This window comes from Pholcus phalangioides, unplaced genomic scaffold, assembly GCF_987345545.1.
Source record: "Pholcus phalangioides strain wild (caught in Gottingen) unplaced genomic scaffold, Ppha-v1.0 ptg000009l_1, whole genome shotgun sequence".
NCBI classification, from domain to species: Eukaryota; Metazoa; Arthropoda; class Arachnida; order Araneae; family Pholcidae; genus Pholcus; species Pholcus phalangioides.
The window spans coordinates 29900412-29915236 of record NW_028301602.1 but is presented as its reverse complement, the minus strand read 5'-3'; the positions used below and the strand labels follow the sequence as shown (position 1 = coordinate 29915236).

The window sequence follows — 14825 nt, the reverse complement described above, 5'->3', positions numbered from 1 at the left end:
ATGTTGAGAATAGTATTTGGTTAACACTGATGCCACTATGTATTTAGATAAATTTCGCATAATTTGAATTGAAACTAAGTGGTTCATTATTAAATTTGAACCAAAATCTATAAAAAAAATGTGTATAAATTTCATGTGCAAATAAGAAATTATTATAAAAGCACAAGTGAAGTAGAAACACTGCAACTTACAGCGCTCGACAATATACATAATATAACAGCAACAAATAAAATCAATGGCTTGACTTTGATGGCAAGTGAACACTCCATTTCTGAAAGAAAAATCAAAATTATAATAAATTTGATCAACAGTTTCTAATGCACATCTCATTTACAAATACAAATACAATGCCACAACAGGCAGATTGCCCAACGAGATGGCTGACTTAAGAACATCATGGATCCCCGAGCCCTACCTACTACTGCTACACCACACATGCACCCTGCCCACATCCCCCCCCCTTCCGCGGAACCCCCAACGAATCGGTACATGCGGGAATGTGCATGTACTTGTAGTGAAACCTGACGTGAAGTTTTTTGTTTCTCTGTAATGCTTGTTATGTGTAGTGCTGCCATCTGCCACCAGTTTTTCTAACAACGAGTGAAGTGTTATGATTGAATGATTTATCGTTGTAGGACTGTTGCTCTCTGTGGCGAGACTTTTTAACGGGGAGATCGGCTCGCATTTGCGCCTTGAAGTTGGGAACCACAGAAAACCAACTTCAGCCGACCACCACTGTGGGGTTCGAACCCGGATCCTCGCATCGCGAGTCCGTCACTATAACCACTCGACCACCACAGTGGCGATTCATGATATTCTTTTAAAAAAGAGATGCACAACCAATCAGCAGGTGAGATTATAAGGCTAGGCACACACTGGTAAAACAAAACGAGACAGCTTTAGACAAGCTTAGTTACTGTTATTCATGTTGATTTGTATGGCACAATGCACACCAGCGAGTCATACAAATTGAAACAACGGTTCCGCACAAATCAACATGAATAACAATGACTAAACTTGTCTAAAGCTGTTTTGCCAAGCTGGTAGTGTTTAAGCTGGATAAAAAATTCCTTTAGCAAAAAAGCAAAAATTGGGGGAAAAGCTTTAGCAAAATGCTACAATGCTAATGATTTATGGTTGGATGTCTTCTCATTTCGTACGTCCTGTACGCATTTTTGCCAAAGTGGCTATAACTTCTTTCGTATTCTAAGATTTTCTTTCGCATTTTGTAAAAAACGCAACCATAGCTTAAACCCTGCAAGCCAGTGTGTGCTCTGCCTTATACAAGGTCTCACTATATGCAATAAGTGTCTTTAACATCACCTTGTTGATAGTGCATTGAGAGTCACTCATGTCAGGACATTTATGCTATATTGGATACTCATCATAACAAACTTTTGCTGTACACACAGAGCAAGAGGGGGAGTGTTTGATGCTACTAATAGCAACACTGGGTGTTGTTACCAACTCTACATTCACGAAATCTCACCCATTTAAAAAAGGTGATATCAGGATTCAACACATCCTGCTTGTCAGGTTCCCATGGGGACTGAAAATTTGGTACTGGCCCCTATACAATTTTTTTTTATTTATCATTACTAAATTAGAGTCTGAAGAAGCACAAAATTTTCTGAATTTGTGTTAGCATCAAGGGGGTGATCATATTCTATCAATTAAAAGAATGGATTGCAACTATAGTAAAATTTGGGAAATTAACAAATATTCGCCAAAAAGTTGCTAGGCTAAATGTTTAAAAAATCATCAATTATTGCAAAAATTTATCATGTGGAAGAAAATAAAGTTTCTCCCCCCCCCCCAGAAAATCTGCTGTGAATTCAAATATAAGCCTACTGTATATCTTACTAAAGAAATATGTGTAATGAATATATTTGTAGTAATAATTATCATTACATAATTTATAAGCTAATTATTATGCTATGAATTTAAGTAAGAGAGGCATTTATGCAGAATCCCAACATTTGAACCAGGGCTCGATAAATGCCAGGTTGCCATGGTGGCTAAGAGGCTAGTATTGCAGCCAATACATATAAAATTTTCTATGTGGCAAATTGGAATTTAAGGGCCAATACAAAATTTTTGGAATTTACACACATCAGTATATAACTGATAATACTGAAGGCAGCCACTATATCCTAGAAAAAAGTTGAAAGAAATATTATTTTCAACCAAGTTTTCCGTGGAAAAAAATTTTGGCGCCTAAAAAATCATTATGATGCTTAGATCTTTTTGCGATTTGTCAAGTCCTGATTTAAACAATATTATGTTAATATGTGTTTGCTAAGCAACCAAACATTGCCAACTAATAGTTGGAAAGGCTTCAATTGTTTGCTCTGCCCTGGGACCCCTACAAATCGAAACCAGAACCCTGAATCAATGTATATGTTACAGTAAATGTAATTATATAAATATATCCTAAACCTATAACAACTTGTTTTCTATAAAGCAATAATTTTTCTGCACAAAAACAAAAATCTTATGTTGTGCATATATATATATATATATATATATATATATATATTCTTTTTTTAGGTGAGCTTGAGCTGCCCCTGATTTCCCCATTATTTCCACCATATTTATCACACTTGCCAACTTAAATCGAGAATTATGCATAATTTAAGATACAGTGTGAAAACTGGCTGTTTTTGTAGAGATGTTGATTTTTTTTTTTTAATTTCAGTTCTGCCTCTGATGGGCCTGATGTTGTTTGCGAGACAATAGCTAAGTACTGTCACTACCCTTTGCACGGTACCATTCAGTATGCAGTGATGCCTCAAGAATCGCATTCATTAGCCGAAACATGATTTCACAAGGGTTTCTAGTTTCTATGGAAAATTGTTTGATTCATTTCAGCCTCTGCTCAAAACTTAAAGACAAGTTTTTAAAACACCAAGGAATGCTAAAAAAAAGACAAAAACTGACTGAAGGCTAAAATGAACAGCTCCAAAATTGGATATATGAGAATCTACAGAAAGATGAGAGATGCTGAAGATCATTTTTATTTTCCAAAATGTGAACAACCAACACCAGCTTTCTAAAGCTCGTGTTGACACAACCTAATCGAGTTTGTAGGTGTCCCCCATCCATTTGTAATTTGTTCAGCTCATTTCTGAGTCTGATACAAATACATCGCATAAGCCAGGGATGGCCAGCTTCTCTCTGTTTAAGGGTCAATAATGGTCAAACGCAGTGTCACAGGCCACACCAGGGACAAAACTCTAGTGTATAAGCCACATGCACAAGGGGATAGAACTCCAACGTATTGAAAGCACCCAGAATGATTGCTGGCTATGGCATCATGGGCTTCAAACATTTTTAAATGTATGAGATATTATTTGAGATATGAAAAAGGTTCAGAGATATGATTAAAATATACCCAGAAAATAAAATTTACAAATTAAAATAATGTTTACTTTATTTTCACAAGCACCAAAATTAGTCTTACTCTAAGTCGGAAAACACAGTAGCCTACTTGCGAACAACACTATGACATGCTGATCACACAGATCTTGCATACAATTCACTGACAACATTATCCTCATGATCACCTTGGATATCCGATGTTTCACCATTAATTTAAAACTTATCAAGGAAACTGGAACTCGTCGGAGATGACATTCCAATTTCAACACTATGACTGTAAGACTAAAAATGTCTTATATCAACGAAAATTTTCATTACCCGAATCCATATTCTTTAGCTAAGGCAGAAAAATCACAAAAGAAAAAAATCTTCATTAGCTCAAAAATTTGCAAGTTGAGGCACTCGTTAGCCAAGGCATCACTCCAAGGAAGAAAGATTCTGTTTTTATAGCTTAGCTGATAGAGCACTCGTCCAGCATACAAGGGACCAGTGTTCTAGTCGATGAAACAAAAATCAGTATATAAACAGCCAGTTTATACATTTTACTGCATTTTGTTTTAACAAGTTGAGAGTAAATTTTTTTCTACATTGTGCATAATTCACTAGTAGAAAAGAAAAATTTAAGAAAATTTATCGAACTTATTGATAGATGACTATACATAGTTACAGATTTATCACATTTACCGTAACATATCATAATAGCCTTTCATCATCATAACACTTTTGTGTTATTGCAACATACAGTAAAACCTGTCTTTAACGGAATCAGAAGGGACCAAGATTTTTTTCTGTTGAACACAGGTTTCCACTTAGTAAAGGTTCAATTGACGTAATGTCTAAAATTATGTAATGATCTTGTATTTGAAAGAAAATGAAAATAAATTAATTGAAAATAAGTTTATACAGCTGAAATGCCAAAAGAATATAAGTTTTGTTTTGCATATATAAAAGTATATAATTAAAAGATATAAAATACTGTACATTAAATATACTCCTGCTTAAATACTAAATATTTAGGTTTTTCACATCATCTATATAAAACTTCACTCCGCACAGTACTTCTGAATTGGCATTTATGTTCTTTTTAGTTTTTCCAAAATTCTCAATGATAGTGTCAATATCTGTTGCGTCAGGTTCAGTTTGTACACTGTATCGTCTATGTTTATGTACTCTACAGCACCAGGGCCGTAACAAAAATTTCTAAGGACAACATTATTTTGCCACCCTTACCACTGCAAAATTTGATGATTTTACAACGGTGTTTTGGTTTCCCATCTAAATTTCGCTGCCCAGGAAGTTGCTCCCTTTGCCTCCCTGATTCCGGACTTGCTCAGTACTGAGATCACGAAACGCAGCTTGCATACAATTTTCCAAGTCCTGCATATCATTTGAAAATCTAACCCTTACACTGATTTCTTCCATAGAAAAGCCTGCTCATCCAAAAAATTTTATTACAATTTCAGAAATCAACTGCTTCATTATCCATGACTAATCAAAGCCATACAGCATCAAGTATGGAAATGGTTTTTTCTAATCTATGGGAAAAAATCAAGTAGAACTCACATCAGCAAGCAAAGATTACACAAAAAATTTCAGTAGAGCACTTTAACATTTGTTTGTGTGAAATTTTCCATTAGAGTGTACAATTTTCCCCATTAGACAGGTTCCGCTTAATCCAGGTTCCGTTAAAGAAGTTTTACTGTATTTGAAAACAAATTAGAATGAAGCTCAATTAACCCTTCAAGTGCTTTTTAAATTTTTACTGATCCGCATTATAACTACCACATTAGAAATAAAAGCGCGTTAGGAACCGAAGATACGCCGGAGGGGTGACTGAAATAAAGCAGATCAAGTTTGCTGAGATATCTCGGGATTGCTGCTGTAAGGGTTAATTTTGATGGTGAAATCAATATCGCATTTTATATTTGAGGTTAAAGTCAGAGTGGTGCAAGTCAACAATCCTTATTTTTAGAAAAAGGTTTCACTGGTGTTGCCAGAGGCACATGTTAAAACGTAACTTAATGATTTCATAATCTAGTTGCGAACTACTGAGAAGCTGAGACAGTTAATTTTTTCCTTAAGGGGTCATTCAAGTATTACGTCAGCATCGAAGGGGGCGTCGAGGGGGTTTCAGATTTGCTGACTTTTGATGAGAAGGGGGGGAGGGGTTTGGAGGTTGCTTACATGATCAACCACCCTTTTTGAAGAAGCTGCTGACGAAATTTTGCTGCCAGGGGGGGGGGAGGGGGGTCAGTGTTTTGCTGACTTTTACTGACAAGGGGGGGGGGTCAAATGGCCAAAAATCTGCTTACGTAATACTTGAATGGTTCCTAAACAGTTTGGCACTTCTAGATTGCATTTTTGAACATTTTCAAAAAAAATTTTTTTTTTTCTTAATTTTACTTTTTTGAAATTTTTGAAGTGAGAATTATTGGCAACAATCTGACACTACTCTGGCTTTAAACTTTGCACATTTATTCCATTAAAAAAAAAAGTAAAAAAAGGGAGCATTATGACACAATTTAACCAATTCACCCCCCTCCCCCCTCCCCAACAACAAAACTAAATAAAATCATCATCATGCGCATTATTTATAGTGATTACTTCACTAGAGGATAACAATAATAAAAGACATTCATGTTTTTACCCAAACAAGTCCTTGCCAGTATTTAGTGGGCAATATTGTGTTTCCTTGGATCTGTCCTTCAAGAATTTCTCATCTAAAATAATGAGGAGATTCGGAAATAAAGCATTTTTCGCTCGGTAATTACGTGCGGAAAAAAAGTCCAATGTTATAATCTTTTTTTTTTCTTTCTTGAATGCGGAACGCCTTTGACTCACGTCAAACAAACGTAAAAGTTTGGGGGTTAAAGAGAGAGAGAAATTGTGTTTATCTTCGTTCACGTGAGGGTGCCGTCACGTGGCCGAATATGCGATAACCGCCCTTGTGTAGAAATTCTCTGATGAGAAAGAATTTTTGTTTTTTTTTGTTTTTTTTCGCAATCACCCAAGAATATTTCAACGCGATAAAAAAAATATTATCAATGAGATCACACAGCTATAAGGCTCAGTGGATTACACACACACACACATACAAGTTGGTTTTTTTGCCTTCCTCTTGCCTTGCGATTTCTGCACAATTATTTTTAACCACAAATTTTATTGTTAACCAGTAGTAGTTGGTTTGTAGGCTCGTTTTTCTACACGAGTTAAATTGTTTTGCAGTGTGAACTACAATTGCAGCTGTGTAGTCGTGTGGGCACCGTGCTCGACCTAAGGATCCCTGGCTCAAACCCCATTGGCTGCACGGGGTTGGTGGACTGCAGGGCCGTGACTAGGCTGGGGGCAACCGAGGAGCTGCCCCTGGGCCTCAAGCTAAAGGGGGGCAACCCTACAAAAGTTTACATTTGTTTTGTATGTGATAATAACAATAATAATAACCCATTCAAAGGCCCCCCCCCCCCGAGAAGGCACACTATGGCCCTGGACCATGGCCGCAACTAGATGCTTGTTCACCCGGGGCAAGAGCACATTTTGACGCCTTCTTGTAATGTTGAAGGAGAGGTTTCAGAATTAAAGTTGCGCCCCCCTCGGATGTGGCACCCGAGGCACGAGACCCGCCTGCACCCCCTCCCCCCTAGTTGTGTACCCGGCCCTGGTCGGTCGACTGAACTTGTTTTTCTGAGGTTTCCAAACTTCGAAGCACGAATGTGTGAGCCGGTCAATCATTTAGGAAAGCCTCTCCACATCATGGCACTCACGCAGCATAAAAATTAAAACATTAAGCATTTTCATTTCAAAGTTAAGGTACCACACACATTCGACATGTATAGTGTGGCCACCGAAAGATACCCCCAGTAGCACAACGATATCGTTTAGATATCGTACCGATACTGATCCGATGTTAAACCGTCTAGGAAATATCGAACGTCGGAAAGAGGTCAAAAATTTTTACCTGTGCTATATCGAACGATATAGTGAAAATGCATTTACTCGATAAACACCAAACTATCTTCTTTTTTTTTTTTCCTTCCTCTAAAATAGTTTTACTCTCATTTTTACAGCATTTGGTTTCGAAGGAGAATGTTTTGTACGATAATTAGTCCCTTTTGAAGTAATCTAAATTTCTCTATGTCGAACTGCGTCAACAAATGCCATTCCTACGTTGGAGGTTATCGGTAACGACGTCGATAAACGGTTTCGAAATCTCTACGTCGTTCTATATCGGTGTGCTTCTGAAGTAACCCCTGACCTTGTGTACGACCTTGATAACGAAAAGAAAAGGTTCATTCTCCAGCAGGGAGAAATTGGGGGGGGGGGAAACGCTCCAGACAGGGGCAGCTCGAGATTACCCGCCGCCCGGGTGTGAAGCGTCATACGTCGCCCCTAATGGTGACCCTGGCATGAGGCTGGCAGGGCTTCAGAGAAGGGGATCTCGAGAAAAGCCTTTTTTTCCCCCCAGAAGAAAGTTGCACTTCATTGTTTACCGTAAAAATGTGCGTGACCATACGTCCCGCTTTGAAGTTGAAGTAGAATATATGTATTTTTTCTGTTTTTACCATTTTCAATGATGTCAAACAACTTAATCCTTGAAATAGCACTGATTTTTGTGAGCCATCATCACTTATGACAAGGGCGTAGCGGGGGGGGGGGGACACTTGGGGGGTCTGGGCTCCCCCTCCCCCCAAAATGTGAGAAAATGACCGAAAAAAGGGAAAAAGATGGCCAAATCCATTGTTCTGTCACTTTGGTCCCCCCCCCCCCGAACGAAATTGTTGGTTACGCCCCTGACTTAAGATGATGGCTATAACGTAAAAATTATATATATATGTATATATATTTATTAAGAGAAATTTTTTTCAAATGTGTTTCTGGTACACCAGGGACCGGACAAGTGACAACCCGATTTTTCTTTTGCTTTTATTTGACTTTTGTGGAACAAATTCTGGATGAGGGCATGATCCCTTATCTTAGAGCAGGGCTGCTAGGCTGAGATCTTTTGCGGCCCCCTTCCAGTCGGACTTCTCACGGGGGCTCTTCTATAGTTAATTTATAGCATGAAAAAGTCAACAAAGTATAAGATTTGTCCCGGGCCCCAGGGCTAGAACCCTGTCAGCTATGGTCTCCACGAAGGTGGGGACTGGCGGGTCCAGGAGCGATTATCATTTTTTTTCCATACCCTCAATTCAATGTGGAGGATCCCGTGAAAAGTCTGGCTTCGGCCAAAGATCTCAGTCCAGGGCCCCTTCCTCAAAATGTGGAGGCCATGCTGTCAGCCCCGCGCCCTTGTTGGTGCCATGAGTGAGAGAACCAAAATACACACTTCCCCCTTTGTGATAGAGTACAGGGGCGGCGCCTGGTCATGAGACCATAGACGGAGATAGACTTGGAAGTCTTTGTGGGCACGGTCATTATTGCTGGGGGGGTGGGGCGGCACCATGATGATGATGATGATGATGATGTCAATTCATATGTACATTAGATCAGTCGACTCCACCTTTGATGCTGGGGGCAATGCTCCCACGCCCCCCCCCGTATCTCCGCCCATGTATGCGATCCATTGCGGCCACACGGGGCGCCGCTCAAAAGGGGTACTAAATCCGAGATGAATGGATAAAAAAAAGTTACATTGGTCGAAAAAAATCAAAGAAAATGTTTTCTGTCTGCTCTGGAGGGGCGCAAAATCCGAGATGAAAGGGCAAAAAAATTTTTTTTGTTAGGAATTGTTTGAATAAGTTGTGTGGGGGGGGAAGGGCATAACCCCCCAAGGGTAGACCTGATAGGGGTCATGCCCCCCCCCCCACATCCTGGAGTAGGGCCCTAGGCTGGGATCTTTGCGGGCCCCCCGACCAGACTTTCACGGGCCCCTTTATGATGAATTTATAGCATGAAAAAGCAAAAAAATTGTGAAAATTTTCCCGAGCCCAGGGCTGGAGCCTTGTCGGCCCACCCCTTGTGGGGGCCATGCAAGGGGTTGTATAATTATTAAAATAAAAAAAATGAACTTTTTATACGAACAATCTGTCCTCAAGATCCCAATTAGAAAGTTGTTGCTCTGTCTCTCCTGCGGCCAACAAAGGAAATTCCCCGTTTCTGATAAATATTCACTGAGACATTTAATTTCAAAAAAAGATTTAAAAAATTTGGGGAAAAAACGGCATAAATGAGGGGAAGGCATTTTCCGTTAGTTTTTATGCTGCTTTTTCTCAATTTTCTCCATTTTTTGAATGAAAATATGTCAGCGAATATTAGGTAATCTGAATTTCTTTTGTTAGCTTCAGGAGACACAGGGTAATAACTTTCTAACTGGGTTTTTGAGGACGGTGCCCATAAAAAAATTACTTTTTTTTATTTTAATAATTATACAATCTCCTCGAAAATGAATGACATATCTGAGTAGTACACGTTATTTGAACACTTTTTCTAATTGAAAGTATGCCTCTAGGATCAACGGTTCGTTGGTAGTTTGTAGTTTGTAGCTGGAGAAGTTAGCTATGCACCCTGCATATTAATATACATAACCTCATAATTTTTATATTCCCAGTGATCTCATTTTTTTTAAAGTTTGCGCGAATATGAAAGCGGGGAGGAACAGTATTTCAATACGATTGTGACATGTCATTCGACGAAGAAATTCGCTGCGTAAGTAATCTTACACAACAAATTTTTGTCTTTCATCCGCTTATCATGAAGATCCGTCACGCTCTGTGACAATCTGGTTTTCCGACTGACGGTGGTGCCTCATTGTCTCTAAGCTCTTATACAATTACACTCTTTCTTTTAAAACCAAAACCGTTATTATAAAAAAATAATCTTTCAATAGACGCACCACAGCGGAGATAGACGTGAAAGGACCCGTAGGGTCATTGTGACGGACTCGCATCGCGAGAATCCGGGTTAAAACCCCACTAGGGTTCGACAGCACAGTGGTGGTCGGCGAGTCAAGTGAGAATGGGTAAAGGGCGGCAAAATTTGTGTAGCCCATGGTCACAAAATTATAAATTTATCTGCGGAGGGAGGCCCTGGACAAAGCCTTCATTGGAGGGCCATAAAATTATGTGACTTTTGTCAGTTGTTCGAATTTCTGAATGGGAAAGTGAGACATTTACCCAAACGGCACATGCTATCATAGCACCTGATAAAATTATCGTAGAGTGCCCCTATGCACCCGAGAAGACCCTCCGGTTCGTATTTGGTCTGTCCCACACGTTATGACGGTTCAGGGGTATTTTATTGAAAAATGAGGCAATATTTTTCTTCTTCAATACAAACAACAGACAAAATGCGAGTCGATCTCCCCTTTAAGAAGTCTCTCCACAGAGAGCAAGAGACCATAGTACAAATGTAATTCAATCATAACACAACACTCACTTCACTCCTGAAATATAGATGGCGACACTGAAAAATCAATCAACACTACATACTCACTCAGACTGTTAGATACACACACAGTTACACTTCCGGCACAACTCACTAGGTAGTAAATCGCCCGTAGATGGTGATAGACCTGAATTTTGCTCGGTTTGAAAGAAAGAAAGTAAACATATGTAAGGAATATAGATAAAGATGCGTGTGCTTGCGCTCTCATGTCCAAGTTTAGGAATTTCTGGCAACTCTTACTTTAACGCTTTCACTCGCACTAAGCACGTAATAAGTATTGAGTACGTAAATAAATAATAATATCGTTACATATGTTATATATATATATATATATATATATATATATATATATATATATATATATATATATATATATATATATATATATATATATATATATATATATAATATATTCTCCTGTCATCAGGATTCACGGTCGTCAGGATACTCGGTATCACATAAAAGTAAATGCTATTTTTAAAATGAGCATTTTTCATATCCATTGTTCATGTTAAAAATTCCGAAAATGTGACGAGTCACCAGGTGAGAGAACTTCCTGGCAGTTACTCACAGCTACGTTTTTCTAATGCCTTGGTTGGAGTCTGGATACTCGTGTGGTTCCTTGGCTGATGCCCTCACCAATACTGTTTTGAGCTTTCGTTTCAAATGATACAACCTAAAAGCAAAATGTCAAGTTTCTGTCCTCGAATACGACAGCAAGGAACGTAACCCCACGTACTATTGATAAGAGGATTTCTTTGAACCCCACCTAGTTTATAAACCAGCTCCCATCAAAAAGGAAAAAAACGATTCATTTCTACGCTTCTTTGATTTAGATTTGTGTCTTTCATGAGTCGCGCAGGAAGTCGTCATATTGGTTATATGGTCTGCGGTTTATATGTCCCTCAAAGAAAGAGGGAAATATCCCGTGATCAAAAAGCCTCATACTAATATAATTGAGTTAATTAGTATTGAGGAACTACTATATTCTACTGATATAATTAGTTATATGTTCAGAAATATTTTTAAAAAAGCAGGTGCGCGCAGTAGCCCAGGTTAATAAGATACTCGCCTAAAGTACCAAAAAATGTTTAGAAGTGCCGCGAGTTCGATACCCGGTTCGTCCTTGTGAAAAACTTTCCTGACTCTGACGCAGGGGTACAACAGAAACGGCGACATGACCACAGAAAAAGATTGCTACCGCAGGGAGTCCCACATCGAAGGGTTAACACACCAACCTTTCGGTAAGTATAAAAAAGGGCTGCCGCGTGTGTGTTCGGAATCGGCATTAAATTGTAGGTCCCGGTCTAATTAGCCCTCGTGTGCAGAAAATGACCGAGGTGCGACAAAAATGATTAAAAAAGCAGAATAGGGAGCAGCGATTGGCTGTACTGAAACTACTTTAACTTTAGTGATAAAATTTATGGCACACGTTCAGAGATACACACATTGTCATACGCAAGAAAAGTCGCGAGGGGGAGGGGGTGAATTCCCATTGCACCGAGATTATGGTGTGTTTTCAGTAAGAAACTTAACATTCAAGAAAAACCTGCGTAGGCTGATGCATACACATATATATTAGATCACCCGCACACATCTTTTTTGACGTTGGACCGAGGGGGCAGGAGAAGGACAGCGCAACACCAGCTCTGCTATAGCTGCGATGCTGACCAGGGCAGTAACTAGGATTTTTTTGTCGCCCGGGATAAACAGGATTTTACCGCTCCCACAACTATCAAATTCGATAATTTCATAACGGTGTTCTTTGTTCCCTTATAACAAAATAATTATTAAACCTATAACTGCAGCTCCCTAAATTTTCCACGGGGCAGTGCCGCTGCGGTGGTCGAGTGGTCATAGTGACCGACTCGCATCGCGAGGTTCCAGGTTCGAAAACCACCGTCGCCGCAGTGGTGGTGTTGGTTTACTGTGGCTCCCAACTTCGAGGCGTAAATGCAAGGCCATCTCCCCATTGAAAAGTCTCGCCATAGAGAGCAACAGCAGGCCTACAACGATAGAATTATTCAATCATTACACTCGATAGTTAGAAAATACTGGTGGCAGGTCACAGAAACAAACTTCAAGTCAGGTTTCACTACACGCACACGCCAACATGTACCAATTCGTTAGAGGTTCCGTAGAGGAATACGAACGAGGTACATGTATGGTTTAGTAGTAGTAGTACGGGGTAGTTGCGGTCGTGTGGGCATCGTGCTGGACTCTCGTCCTGTGGATCTAGATTCGTACCCCGTTGATGGCACAGTGGTAGTCGGCTGAAGTTGTTTTCTGGAGTTTTCCAGCTTCGAAGCACGCCCACCATCGCCACAGTGGTGATCGGCTGAATAAGGTGGTTCCTAACTTCAAGGTGTAAATGCGAGCCGATCTCCCCATTCAAAAAGTAGAACTCCTCCGCCAGACTACTACTACTTTTACTGTACATGCACCTCGTACACATTCCTCTACGGAATTTCTAACGAATTGGTAAATCCAGAGACTGGATACATCATCGGGGTAATGAAACCCACTATGGTACAGGAACTGGCATCTGATACTTATAAAAGTGAATAAAACTTACATCTAGTATCATCCTTGGAAACTAGATGGCAGTAAATCCTTAGAAAAGTAAATATTTTTCACACTATGAAATCATGTAGGTCAAAACCATACATATTTCGGCAGAACTACAGTGAGTCAAGAACGACCATATTTACATCAGTAACATCTTAGCCTATAGATTATTTTCTCTTTTGTTATCTAAACAACTATTCAAAAGGGTTTTTTTCCGACTGGCACATTGTCGGGAGAGTTGATTATATTGATGGTTATAATTAGGGTGACCATACGTCCCGTATTTCCCGGGACAGTCCCGATATTTTCTGTTTTTTTGGCCGTCCCGACTTTTTGGCAAAAGTGTCCCGGTTTTTCCCGTATTTTACACGAAGCCTACTTGAATTTTTATTCTTTATTGAAGTCAAAGATTGACATTATTTTTCAACTCATAAATTATTTTACGATAATTGCAACTATATATGAGAATATTAATCTCCCACATTTGTCTTGAACGTTTGTTTTTCGTGGAATACATTTTAATCTACGGCAATTTGCGGCGATGCATCATTTCCCGCCATTGTGATTTTTCCGTAATTTGAACAATATTTAGCAACTTTGTTTGGTTTTGGCGTTGTTTTTGACGATAATTGGCGGTGTCCCGTATTTTCCCGTATTTTGAATCCCACTGTCCCGTATTTCTCTCGAAGAAATATGGTCAGCCTAGTTATAATTAAATGTTAAAATGGTAGGTTGTATCAGCAATAATGTCAGGAACATTTCATCAGGATCCGGCTGCAAAATTCAACATGTGGGCTTCCATATAATAATACAATAATAATTATACAGGGCTCTCGGCTAGCGCTGCCATATTTGTTAACAAGAAGAAATTTGAACGGCTTTGACCAAGAGCAAGACAAACACAATATATTCTGTTTGCCGCCATCTATGGTCAAGAAATCGTACTAGTTGATAGTTTTTGTTTGCTTTCCCAATAATAGATAGCAGCACTAGTTCTATTTTTCTGTTCCTCGTTCACTTTTGAAGCACTGTCATTTCTAGATGGATGGCAGCAAGAACCGCAATATTTCGACATGAACTTCCAATTTGATTCGTTTTTTCAATGTCTGACTATATTTAACCGGAAAACATACCAGAATTTTGTATCTTAAACACGTGAAAAACACAGGCGATCGCCAATTTTCACCAAAAAAAATGATGCCAAAAGTGAACGAATCACGACACAAATCGTGGCGAAATTGCCAAATGTTGGGAAATGAGGCGAATGAACCATTACACATCATCTTCGATGTTGTAGGGTGGGGGGTGAATTGCTTCATGCCCCTCCATATCTTCGCCCATGTAAAAAATAAATATTTGGCCGTTTTTTTTATATTTGGAGCGGACTTTCACATTTTTCTGACGAAAATATAATCGGCCTTTCGGAAGAGGGTCAAATGAAGTTAGAAATCAGGACGTGTGGTTATTTCTCATTTCATCAGCCTTCTTTTCTTTAA

General features: G+C 39.2%; 1 protein-coding gene across 1 annotated transcript in view; it reads right to left on the bottom strand.

The window, feature by feature from the left end:
* LOC149082670 (NPC intracellular cholesterol transporter 1-like) overlaps nucleotides 1-6233 on the bottom strand; it is a 56322-nt gene extending 50089 nt beyond the window's left edge. Inside the window, exons 1-2 of the mRNA XM_089235945.1 lie at nucleotides 6029-6233; nucleotides 192-271 (exon numbers count right to left, since the gene is read on the bottom strand). Of these exons, the coding sequence (XP_089092071.1) occupies nucleotides 192-269 (78 nt within the window). The 5' untranslated portion in view covers nucleotides 270-271; nucleotides 6029-6233. The remainder of the gene's footprint in view (nucleotides 1-191; nucleotides 272-6028) is intronic.
* Between the last annotated feature and the right edge of the window lie 8592 nt (nucleotides 6234-14825).